The sequence below is a fragment of the Astatotilapia calliptera genome, chromosome 8 (genome assembly GCF_964374335.1).
Source record: "Astatotilapia calliptera chromosome 8, fAstCal68.1, whole genome shotgun sequence".
In the NCBI taxonomy this organism is placed as follows: domain Eukaryota; kingdom Metazoa; phylum Chordata; class Actinopteri; order Cichliformes; family Cichlidae; genus Astatotilapia; species Astatotilapia calliptera.
The window spans coordinates 29,170,804-29,184,276 of NC_137429.1; the positions used below are offsets into that span (position 1 = coordinate 29,170,804).

The window sequence follows — 13,473 nt, forward strand, 5'->3', positions numbered from 1 at the left end:
TGTTATCTTATTGTTTTTCTACAGTAAATGTATTTATAAAGGTGCTACTGACATGAAATTATCACCAGATGTTGGCAACAACCCATCCAATACAAAGATGCAAAGAAGATGTCCATGAATCTTCTTTAGATCAATAGAAAGGAAGATGGCGCCTGTGTGTTTGGCATGCTCTATCGCTCTCTACTATTTGTTTTATTTTATTGTTTTTAGTCAATTTTGTGCAACATGTCAGCCCTACATTGTTTTATGATCGCCAGACATTATAGGAAATAGGCTTATCTACCCAAGCTTTAGCTTGGTTTGGAAATGACAACCAAGGCTTTCTGCCTCCTGATTTGGAAGTAACACCACCTCACTGGCGCTCCTTACCACTGCCACTGGATGTGCGGAAGCGACGCAGGAGACGGGGTAACCGTGAAGGTCGCCTTGTCAAACTGAGACTCAGGATCTCTTGTTTTCCTCATGAGCTTTGCTCAATTTGTCGATCCTGCCCGCAACTCTTGGTGCCGTTGCGTGCTTTGGACCCGGTGGACTCCTGCTTGGTTCCTGTTGTGGGATCTCTTGAGAAGGGTTCTGCAAAACCCTCTCCTCTCCGACATCTGCGTTGGCGTGGAGTGGACCGAACAAACCTCCGACCTGTGGATCTGGTTGTTGCTGCCTCGGAAGCTCCCGAGCAAATTCCTCTCAGGTTGGGATTAATTAACGCCAGATCGGTGGCAAATAAGACATTTATTTTGAAGGAATTTTTCTGACACAATTTGACACAGTGGATCACGATTTGCTGATCTCCTGCTTACAGCACTGTGTGGGAATTTCTGGTTCGGCACTTTTGTGGTTAAAGTCCTATCTCTTATGTAGCTTCATCCTCTGTGGCCCCTCTGCTTTGGGGTGCGCCACAGGGATCTATTCTTGGGCCATTATTGTTTTCACTGTACCTTTTGCCTCTTGGCGCAATTTTCCGAAAGCATAAAGTGCCATTACATCTATACGCAGATGACTGCCAGCTCTATTTACCTTTTAGTCATTCTGATAGTCTCCCAACTGGACCTCTGCTTGACTGCCTTACTGATGTCAAAGCATGGATGGCAAAAAACTTTTTAAATTTTAATGATCAGAAGACTGAAGCAATTTTATTTGGCCCAAATCGTTCTTCTCATACTCCGGATGTTGATCTTGCAGCTTTGACTTCCCAACTAAAGAGTTCGATCACAAATCTCGGAGTTAAAATTGATTCTGCACTTCTGTACAATCAGCATTTTATCACCTCAGACGTTTATCAAAGGTTAAGCCCTTTCTTTCCAAGCGTGACTTGGAAAGCGTTATTCATGCCTTTATTACCTCACGTTTAGATTATTGCAATTCTCTTTTAACAGTGGTTGGGCAGGGCACTTTGTCACGCTTGCAATTAGTGCAAAATGCTGCGGCGCGATTTTTAACTGGCAGAAGAAAATTTGATCACATCTCTCCGATTTTGGCCTCTTTACACTGGCTTCCAATTGAATTCAGGATCCGTTTTAAAGTCCTTTTATTGGCTTTTAAATCTCTAAATGGTCTGGCACCTGTTTATTTGTCTGACTTGTTGAAGCCCCACTCGTTCCCTTCGGTCAGCTGAGCAGTTGCTGCTTTCGGTCCCAAAGTCACGGCTGAAACTTAGAGGACACCGAGCGTTCTCTGTTGCAGCGCCGATGCTTTGGAATAACCTTCCTCTCCATATTAGACAGGCTGCATCAGTGCCAGTTTTTAAGTCTTTATTAAAAACCTATTTTTATTCTCTGGCTTTTAACTCTGTGGGTAACTGATATTTATTTATTTATTTATTTATTATTTTTTTATTGCTACATCTGGTTTTATTACTATGTGCATGTTAGTATTGTACAGCACTTTGGTCTACCAGGTGTGTTTTTAAAGTGCTATATAAATAAATAAATGATGATGACAGATGATGATGAATTACATTTTGTGTAATAAGGAGAAATGACATGGGGAAAACGTACTGAACACATGAAGAAAGGGAGGCACAAAAAGGCATGGAACTGCTGAAATCTATCAGTAATTAAACAGCAATCCTGCCACTTGGTGCAAATTATTTTCAGCTGGTTCCAGCTGATGGCCTATAAAGAGACGTCTCATTACCAAGGTGCGATCGTGGCTCAAGAGTTGGGAGTTCATCTTGTAATCTGGAAGGTTGTCAGTTCGAGCCCCGGCTCCGACAGTCTCGGTCGTTGTGTCCTTGGGCAAGACACTTCACCCGTTGCCTACTGGTGGTGGTCAGAGGGCCCGTGACGCCAGTGTCCGGCAGCCTCACCTCTGTCAGTGCGCCCCAGGGTGGCTGTGGCCACAATGTAGCTGCCATCACCAGTGTGTGAATGTGTGTGTGAATGGGTGGATGACTGAATGTAGTGTAAAGCGCTTTGGGGTCCATAGGGACTAAGTAAAGTGCTATACAAATACAGGTGTCATACATGAAACATCTCATGATGGGTAAAACCAGTGAGCTCTCTCATGAAGGTACTGGTTACAGAAGAATTTTTAAACTGCTAAAGGTATCATGGTATGGGGCAGTTCTTCATCATATGGCACTAGCATGCCTCATATAACTGATTAAAAAAAGAAAATCTGCTGCCATCTACCAGGATGATGAACATTAAATAAGGATGTTTCACACAGGACAATGAGACGATGATGCTGCTAGAATCCAATCACCTGACCTGAATCCAGCTGAAAATCTATGGAAAGAACTAAAGACTGTGTCAATTTTTATTATTACGCAAAACTTAATTTATTGACATCTATGGTTTGATTTCTCTTGGCATGTACAGATTGGATGGGATGTGACTGACTTCTGCTGAGAATTTCTGTCGACAGCACTTTTAGAAATATATTTTTTTAGAAAATAGGTGATGTCTTCAATATTTATTTTGCCTGCTGTAAATATAATTTGTAAATCCTACTAGTACTAGGACACGTCTTGCCACATGAAGAAAGAAAGCAAGCAACATCAAGATCTGAGTTCATCTTTGCTGGCATGTTCCCACACACAGCTGCTACTGACCAGATATCTTTCAGAGGAGACGCTGACCAGGATGAGATCATCTCCCACTCTAACCTTTTCTCCCTCCGAGCGCTGCTTTGATGCTGGATGGATGGTCCACCAGCATGCCTCGCCTACACACACACACACACACACACACACACACACACACACACACACACACACACACACACACACACACATCATCATCATCATCATCATCATCATCAGTATTACAGGAGATAAAGCAGCGATGTGTCCATGAAAAACAAACTTGTGTCCATTTCCTTGCTGGGTGTGCACCACTTTGGTTCAACCCTGAAACTGTTGTAATTTCCATGACTTTTAAAAAGAGAGCTCAGCAATAAGGCAGACAGTAGATCTCGGTGTGGTGCATTATGTTTCTCCACAGCAGCTTTCATTTATCAGCAGTCAGACTCTATAATAATACCGAGTTTCATTCCAGTAATGATGTCAAGAAACTAAAAGCAAACAGCAGCATGACACACAAAACAGACGTTTTGCTGAACTTGTTCTCGCTAATACAGCTATACAGGAGGGTGTGGGGGGTGTATATGATATTTAACATATAGCAACTTTATTTTGTTGAAGCTAGTTGATGTTTACACTCTGCGTAACACTCCTTTATCCAAAATTCACAACTGGTGAATTTTTAAAGAAAGTCAACTTTTTGGATTATATGCAATCGTGTGAGCAGTCAAATATTTTCACTTGGGCCAGGCTGGATATTTTACAGTGTTACACAACAAGGACTATCTGAAGTGTTTTTATTTATTATCGTTTTCCATTGTTTTAGCTTTTAAATGAGACACGCTCATTTCGTTTAGCGGTGGTGCAGATATTTGTACAAAACATAAATACCTGTGGTATCCTCCTGCAGCCCCACGTCAAAAGCCAGTTTGTCTGTGGATGAACGCGAGGTGGACAGGCAGCACAGGTACTAAACAGAGAAACACAAATAAATAAAATGATTTTATCAATCAAATTATCAAGAAATGACAGTACATTCACTGAACCTCTAGAACTGTGCGTGAACATTTAAACATTGTGCCTTAGCAGAGGGATGAATGAAAGGCTTTTCTTTTTCTTATTCCCAACTATGTTACAACATTCATGATAAAAGGATCTTTTTGCACTATGTTTTTAGATGTAGTCTGTGTCACTGACCATTCCACTGTAAGAGTGTCGCAGGAGCACAGCATGTCCATACAGTAGAGTCCTATGACCTCCTCCCTGGGCCATCTGAGAGAATTATTGAAAGACAACAACACAGAACGTTAAAGCACACATGTCAATAAACAGGAGAGCTAAAGCTGCCAATACAATAGACACAGGCAGAAATAAAATTTTGGCTTTATATAAAGAAAAACAAGATGTTTCATAGCAGCTTAGAGGTACCCTTTGTAGAAGTGTAATCATTGCTACGTCACGGCCATCTTTCCATCCTTAGCTCATGGCGTAATTACAATATTCTATTGATTTCAAATGAAACAATGACTTGGGCACTGAGCCGATGGACTCACTGCTAACACCTGCTTCACATTCAGAGTGTCTTTTCTGGTCTAACAGTTATATTGCTGCTTAGAATATGACACGTGGGGGGTTTTTCTTGACACTTGAGCAGGCAACCACATCCCACATGTCTGGGCCACAGTGCACAGCTCTGAGTCTGCAACCCTCCACTAGCCAATGAATGCAAAAATTATCAAATTATTTTGAAAAAGAAATTCTTCTTATAACAAAAACGTTTCATTATATTTTGTTCACTGCTATTGTTCTCAATTTCTCTGATTTGTGATGGATATATCAAAAAACTATATGCCTGATATTGTGAAGTCCACAAAAGTAGCTCAGACTACTCAGGGCCTGAGAGCTGTTGGATTTTGACCAGGCACCCTCAGTACAGGAAGGACTGGAGCCGGCTCTCTGTTTAAAAAGTCCAAGTCTTTGACCCTATGAGTATTATCCAGTAGGCAAAAAGAGCTTGGATGGAGCCGGGGAGGAGACCTGCCAAGCTGTAACTGCTTCCTGCTGATGTCAATCTTGCTTCATCTGAAAGCGTGCTTGCCAGGGTGGGCCTCCGATCAAGCCCTCCCCTCAGCCACACCCATTATCAGCAGCTCACCTCTAAATCTGTGCACTTGGCAACTAACTGGGTATCATTAGTGATGACCATCATTCAAAAGGTAGGCCACTACCCTTTGAATGATGTAATAATAATAATACAGGTTATCATGTATACTTGTATTCCATGTACTGTAGGTCAAAATCTACATCAGTATAAGCAGCTCTTACAGGTTACTCTGGCCTCTAACAGTAACACACCCCTGGGACCCTGGGAGAGCGTCACTTTAACACTCAGCTCTCTCTTCATCAGGACGGACCGTAGCAACGAGCCAGACACCCCATGATCCCAACGCACCTCCTACGGGAGACCCCTAGGGACACGGTCAAATGCCTTGTCCATTTCCACAAAATACATGTAGTGGTTGGGCAAACTCCCATGCACCCTCCAGTATCCTCAAGAGTAGAGAGCTGGTCCAGTGTTCTGCGACCAGCACAAAAACCACTTTGTTCCTCCTGTAGCCAAGGTTCAACTAACAGACGAACTTTCCTTTCCAGCACGCTGGCATTGACTTTACTGGGGAGGCTGAGGAGTGTGATCCCCTTATAGATGGAGCACACCCCCTGGTCCCCCTTCTGAATAATGGGAACCACCCTCATCTCCAAAACGCAGAAACAAATTAAATCAGTTTTGGGGTTTTTTTTGAGGAGGCAGACATTGTCTCCAGACTGATGTGATCTAGAATTAAATTTCTCTATTGATTAATGCATAAGCTGTTTTTTGACTTCCAGTTCATGAGAAAAGTTTTCTTAGCAATCCATAAGGAACATATGTGATGTGTTTACTTATCTAGTTCACTTTTTCCCCCTAAGATGGACAGCTTGGGTGAGGTTGGGATCCAGCAGCTAAACCACGTCGTCACATATCCAGAGCCTTTTGACAGGTGTGCAGGACCATATAGCATGCATATAGTTCTCAGCAGAGTTGTCTTTGCAATGGGCACATTTGTCTGAGTATGTAAGGCCCATTTGGAACAACCTTTGTCCTCTATAGTGTGCTCTGTAGAGAATTTTGTATTGTACAAATTGTAAGTTGGGCTTTTCTGAAGGTGTTTAAGCGTATCGTGTCCAGAATCTTTTATCTGGATTTATGGAAAGATCTTGCTCCCAATTGATGGTTTGGAGGGATATTGATTCATCAGTTTTAAACAATAGCTTATAATTTTGGGCAATAGGCATTTGAGGGTGCTGATATTTAAAAATTGTGGGACCAAGTAGGTATTTCTAGATTCAGTTGATTGGGATTAAATTTTTCCTGTATTATGGACTTTAGTTACTTATATTAAAGAAAGGTATTGTTGCTGATTCTATAGTTTGATATGGAACTTTCCTTACTGTTTTTTACCCCTTTCTCATGCCACGATGACAATTGTAATATTTTCTTTCTCTGACAAGTATATGGAATGTTCCAAATGGGTGCTGGTTTACATGGGATAAGTGAATGCCATGGTCCTCCAGTCCTTCCCAGTCAACCTGCCTTTTCTGCTTTGTTTTGATCCCATTGTTTCCTGGACAGTTTTCCTACCCTGAAGCCAGCCACACCCGCTGGCAATCATACTCACCTGCTGACGATGATTCTCATCACAGGCACACTATTTCACATAATGGCTGGACTTCAGCCAACACTGGATCATTGAATGACACAGTGCCTGAACAGTCAGTCAGTGCTATGGTGAAAGATCCCTTGTCCTTCGTCGTGGTTAGTCACCCAATTATCGTGTCTTGTTTAGCCAGGACAACAATCGGGAGAGTGTCGAGAGAGCCGTGCACCACTTGCAAATATTTCTGAATGGATTTTTGAGCGCCACAGATCGAGAGAGGGATTCACTGCATGGGAGCTGGGAAATCATCATGGAGGGAACCACGTTTTTTGATACTGCTTCGCACGTCGTTGCTTGTTTCTTCACTGTAAATAAATTCACTGTCGCTTCTCAGGAAGTACTGCATTTGGGTCTTGTTTCTCCCACAAGCTTGACAGTGAAGACTTAATTTTTAAGATTAAGATATGTTAAGGCTTTTAAAGCAGTTTTGATGCTTAATATTGGAGTTTACAATTGGCAAATGAGATATTTTTACTTGTCCATAGAATGCTTATTCTAGGTCCAGCCAAGCCCTGTCTAATATGAGCTTGGTTTAATCCATTTTGAAACATGTAGCAATCTATTGGATAAGAAGTAGTGATAAAAATGTGCTAGTGCTAGACCACCATTGTGCTTTGGGTTTTGTAGAATATTTAGACTTATCTGTGATGGTTTATTTTCCATAAAAATGTACGTTTTGTTGGTGTCATCTGGGGACCACCGCCTCATTAGCACGCCATCCTGCAGGAAAAAACAGGGAAGGGTTGCACTTTCCCCACCAGTGACAGCAGCTGTAAAACAGGAACTGAAAGACTCGTAATTTTTCTGTGATTTAAACAAAGTAAGAGAGGGTTTATTAGGGGTCAGTAAAAGCAAGTGCTTTATTTTAAGCGGAATCATTGTTTTAATGGTGGCAACTCATCTGCCCTATTTTCAGACTATTGCATTTACATGGACAGTGTGCACTAATAAGAAGGCCAGTAAATACCTGCAGAGGGTAAGGGAAGTCCTGAGGAGTCAGCTGAATAGATAAAAGAAGTTCCAGACAATCAACACCTATGTCCTGTACTTGATCACCTATGTCGGTGATCAGGCACCCTGCTGGGGTAATAAGCTGGCCAAAGGAGGAGATAGAAGCCACTGACATCAAGACAAGGAAGCTCCTCGCCATTCTTGGAGGGTTTCACCCCAAATCCAGCACCCTGAGATGGTGCGCTAAGAGAAAGGAAGGAGTCTAAGGACTGGTGAGCAGCAGAACCACTGTCCAGGATGAGCCAACCAACATTCATGAGTACATCAGAAGATGGCCACAACTGACTTTGTGATTAGTGAATACCTCAGGCAGCAGAAACCCGAGAAAAAAGAGGAGCAAAGAGAAGAACCATCATCAAAGGACAGGCCCCTGCATGGTATTTACCACCAGCAGATAGAGGAGGTGGCTGACATCCAGCAGTCCTACCAGTGGCTGGACAAAGCTGGACTGAAAGACAGCACAGAGGCTCTAATCATGGCAGCAAAGGAACAAGCTCTTAACACAAGATCCATACAGACTGGGATCTACCACACCAGGCAAGACCCCAGGTGTGCAAAGATGGTCCTCAGACAATCCAGCACATAACAGCAGGGTGTAAGATGCTAGCAGGCAGGCCACACATGGAGCACCATAACCAAGTGGCCGGCATAATATACAGAAACATCTGTGCCGAGTATGGCCTGGAAATGGAATACCAGCCCAGGGTGGTCAGGAATGACTGAGCTAAGATCCTGTGGGACTTCCAGATACAGAAAGACAAACTGTTGATTGCTAACAGTACACAACATCCGAGAGCTGAGAGTGCAGTCCTAGGAAGAACTTATTTAATGTGCAGTAAATGATGCGATGGATATTAATGTGATATCAATATCTACTTTAATCTTTAAAATCTTGATAGTATTGTTAGAATATTAACAGAAGTAAGTTTGTTGCCTCGGGCTGTTTCTAGAAGTCTTCTGAGTTTATTATATGTCTGCTGCTTCAAGAGCAGAAGGATCAACCTATGGTCTTCTTCAAAGTCAGACTTAATTTACACCATTATCCACAACATTGAGACAGTAATGATAAAGACCTAACAGCAAGTGATACTGAGAACTTCAGAGAGGTCACCAGGCGCAGGTTCATAGCATAAATGCTAGTATTACGATGAATACATTTTGTTGGCTTCTCTGATTATTAAAGGAATTGTGAAACTATAGTTGCCATGGTAAGTGACACCATGCATTATAAAGCACCTGGACTACTGTTAAATCTCACATGGTGTAATTTGACTGTGTCGCACAAATGCTGTGGCTTGTTCTGTCAGTGCAACCTAACTTGACAGAGTACCTTCATTTTAACCTGATGACAAAGCGCCAATGATGTTACATCTACCGTGTCTAAAATGGGTGACAGTGTAACTATTAGCTGTAATCAAACAGCAGTAAATATAGATTAGTATACTTTACATTGATGCTAGATTGTAATTTTACAGTGTTGTATGCATGATGTGTCAGAAATCAGTTCAGGTTGGTTGCCTTAATGTGTCAGTATATGCCTAGATTTATATTTGTAAGTGCATGTGTTTGTTTGTGTCTGTTTTTCATGGTTCTCGCCTTGATACCTACTGAGTGTGAAAAATATACCACTAATACCACTACATCTGCACTGTGTACCAAGTTGCCAGTCTACCACAGTTTATCAGACTCAGAGCTAATTACCAAATTTGATTCACCACAAAACTGTTCACATGAATAAAGCAGATCCATCCATCCATCCATCTTCATCCGCTTTGTCCGGGGCCGGGTCGCAGGGGCAGCAGCCTAAGCAAAGAGGCCCAGACCTCCCTCTCCCCAGCCACCTCCTCCAGCTTATCCGGGGGAATACCAAGGCGTTCCCAGGCCAGCCGAGAGATATAATCTCTCCAGCGTGTCCTGGGTGTGCCCCGGGGCCTCCTCCCAGTGGGACATGCCTGGAACACCTCACCCAGGAGGCGCCCAGGGGGCATCCTTGTCAGATGCCCGAACCACCTCAGCTGGCTCCTTTCGATGTGGAGCAGCAGCTGCTCTACTCTGAGCCCCTCCCAGATGGCCGAACTTCTCACCCTATCTCTAAGGGAGAGGCCAGCCACCCTTCGGAGGAAGCTCATTTCTGCCGCTTGTATCCGCGATCTCGTTCTTTCGGTCACTACCCACAGCTCGTGGCCATAGGTGAGGGTAGGGACGTAGATCGACCGGTAAATTGAGAGCTTCGCTTTTACACTCAGCTCCCTCTTCACCACGACGGACCGGTGCAGCGTCCGCATTACTGCAGCTGCAGCCCCAATCCGTCTGTTGATCTCCGGCTCCCTTCTCCCATCACTCGCGAACAAGACCCCGAGATACTTGAACTCCTCCACTTGGGGCAGGAACTCATCCCCGACCCGGAGTGGGCACTCCACCCTTTTCCGGCTGAGAACCATGGCCTCAGATTTGGAGGTGCTGATCCTCATTCCCGCTGCTTCACACTCGGCTGCGAACCGTTCCAGTGCGAGCTGGAGGCCCTCACCCGATGAAGCCAACAGAACCACATCATCTGCAAAAATCAGAGATGAGATTCTGAGGCCACCAAAGCGAAAGCCCTCCGCCACTTGGCTGCGCCTAGAAATCCTGTCCATAAAAATTATGAACAGAACCGGAGACAAAGGGCAGCCCCGGCGAAGCCCATCACCCACCGGAAACGAGTCCGACTTATTGCCGGCAATGCGAACCAAGCTCTTGCAATGGTTGTATAGGGATCGAATGGCCCGTAGCAATGGGCCAGACACCCCATACTCCCGCAACACCTCCCACAGGACACCCCAAGGGACACGGTCGAATGCCTTCTCCAAGTCCACAAAACACATGTAGACTGGTTGGGCAAACTCCCATGCACCCTCAAGTATCCTGGAGAGGATAAAGAGCTGGTCCAGTGTTCCGCGACCAGGACGAAAACCGCATTGTTCCTCCTGTATCCGAGGTTCGACTAACGGACGAACTCTCCTTTCCAGCACCCTGGCATAGACTTTCCCAGGGAGGCTGAGGAGTGTGATCCCCCTGTAGTTGGAACACACCCTCCGGTCCCCTTTCTTAAAGATGGGGACCACCACCCCGGTCTGCCAGTCCACAGGTACTGCCCCTGATCTCCACGCAACATTGCAGAGGCGTGTCAACCAGGACAGCCCTACAACGTCCAGAGCCTTCAGGAACTCGGGGCGGACCTCATCAACACCAGGGGCTCTGCCACCAAGGAGTTGTTTAACTGCCTCAGTGACCTCGCCCCCGGAAATTGGCGGGTCATTCCCCTCATCCCCAGACTCTGCTTCCTCCTTGGAAGACGTGTCAGTGGGATTAAGGAGGTCCTCGAAGTATTCCTTCCACCGCCTGACAATTTTCTCAGTCGACGTCAGCAGCGCTCCGCCAGCACTATACACAGTGCAGGTAGAGCACCGCTTTCCCCTCCTGAGACGTCTGACGGTTTGCCAGAATCTCTTCGAGCCAGTCCGAAAGTCTTTTTCCATGGCCTCTCCGAACTCCTCCCACACCCGAGTTTTTGCTTCAGCCACTGCCCGAGCCGCATTCCGCTTGGCCTGTCGATACCTGTCGGCTGCCTCCGGAGTCCCACAGGCTAACCAAGCCCGATAGGACTCCTTCTTCAGCCTGGTGGCTCCCTTCACCTCTGGTGTCCACCATTTGGTTCGGGGATTACCACCACGGCAGGCACCAACCACCTTGCGGCCGCAGCTCAATGCAGCAGCTTCGGCAATGGAGACGCTGAACATGGTCCATTCGGACTCAATGTCCCCAGTCTCCCTCGGAATGCTGTTGAAGCTCTGCCGGAGGTGTGCGTTAAAGATCTCGCGGACTGGGGCCTCTGCTAGACGTTCCCAGCACACCCTCACTACGCGTTTAGGTGCACCAGGTCTGTCCAGCGTCTTCCCCCGCCACCTGATCCAACTCACCACCAGGTGGTGATCAGTTGACAGCTCAGCCCCTCTCTTTACCCGAGTGTCCAGAACATATGGTCGCAGATCTGCTGATACGATTACAAAATCGATCATCGACCTACGGCCTAGAGCCACGTGCACTTATGGACACTCTTATGTTCGAACAGGGTGTTCGTTATGGCCAAACTGTGATTAGCACAGAAGTCCAATAACAAAGCACCGCTCGGGTTCAGATCAGGGAGGCCGTTCCTCCCAATCACGCCCCTCCAGGTCTCGCTGTCGTTACCCACGTGAGCATTGAAGTCTCCCAGCCGAGCACCCCCCAGCACCCCCCCCCCCCCCCAGGCTGGGTACTCTGAGCTGCCACTCGGCGCATAAGCGCAGATGACAGTCAGGACCTGTTCCCCGACCCTAAGGCGTAGGGAACAAATCCTCTCGTCCACCGGGAAAAACCCCAACGTACCGGCAGCAAGCCGAGGGGATATTAGGATACCCACCCCAGCCCGCCACCTCTCACCAGGGGCAACTCCAGACTGAGACAGAGTCCAGCCCCTCTCCAGGAGACTGGTTCCAGAGCCCAAGCCATGTGTAGAGGTGAGCCCGACTATATCTAGCCGGTACCTCTCAACCTCACACACTAACTCAGGCTCCTTCCCCACCAGAGAGGTGACATTCCATGTCCCTATTGCCAGTCTTGGCAGCTGGGGGTCAGTCCTCCAGGGCCTCCGCTCCTGGCCGCCACCCGGCACACAATGCACCCGACCCCTATGGCGCCTCCTGCGGGTGGTGGGCCTGCGGGAGGATGGGCCCATGTCTCCTCTTCGGGCTGTGCCCGGCCGGGCCCCATTGACTAAGGCCCGGCCACCAGACGCTCGCCCTCGGGCACCCTCCCCGGGCCTGGCTCCAGGGCGGGGCCCCGGTAACCCTATCCCGGGCAGGGTAAACTGTTCCCTCGGTGTCCTTTTCATAAGGGTCTTATGAATCGCTCTTTGTCTGGTCCCTCACCCAGGGCCAATTTGCCATGGGAGACCCTACCAGGGGGCAAAAGCCCCCAGACAACATAGCCCCTGGGATCCCTGTGACACACAAACCCCTCCACCACGATAAGGTAGCGATTCAATAAAGCAGATATTTAATAAAAGTTTGAGTCATAATTTTCAAGAATTAGTCACCTTTGTTGTAGACATTTAGGTAAAAATACAGTTGCACAAAAAGCATATATCAGGGGAAAAGGCATGCAGGTCTCTTCAGCATTACAGTACAAGTTTTACATGACTCATTCTGCAAATGTATTATAAGTCTGGCTGAAAGGGAACACTGAAATTAGCTATCTGAAGTGTCATTTTGCTGAAGCCATTTGGAATCATTATTTAGCAAAGCTCCACTGCTTAACCAATCATCCTGTATAAGTTTTTTTTGTGTGTAAAGCTTCTGATAGCTTTGGTGTTTAAAATAAATGTACCCGTATAAACATGTACCTATTTGTAGTCTCAAACTTTTTCTGCAATTGTTCTTATTAGAAGCTAAAAAAAACCAAAACATTATGCACTCTGTTCCACAATTTTATGGACATTTTATAACAACATCTTGTCACTCATCATCCAGGTGACTTCATCAGTCTCAGCTGACTGAAGGTTTCCCCAACATTATAAACATTACATTTGCATAATGACTGAAACTAGCACCACGGAAGGAACAATGAGCTGGGAGGTCAGTTCCTTCATTATTAATATTCAAATTG

At 45.8% G+C, this 13,473-nt stretch overlaps 1 protein-coding gene across 1 annotated transcript in view; it reads right to left on the bottom strand.

Annotated features, from left to right (window-relative positions):
- Positions 1-13,473, bottom strand: part of ryr2a (ryanodine receptor 2a (cardiac)) — a 311,203-nt gene that overhangs the window by 230,486 nt on the left and 67,244 nt on the right. The window contains exons 4-6 of the mRNA XM_026177557.2: positions 4,220-4,294; positions 3,914-3,992; positions 3,053-3,165 (exon numbers count right to left, since the gene is read on the bottom strand). Of these exons, the coding sequence (XP_026033342.2) occupies positions 3,053-3,165; positions 3,914-3,992; positions 4,220-4,294 (267 nt within the window). The remainder of the gene's footprint in view (positions 1-3,052; positions 3,166-3,913; positions 3,993-4,219; positions 4,295-13,473) is intronic.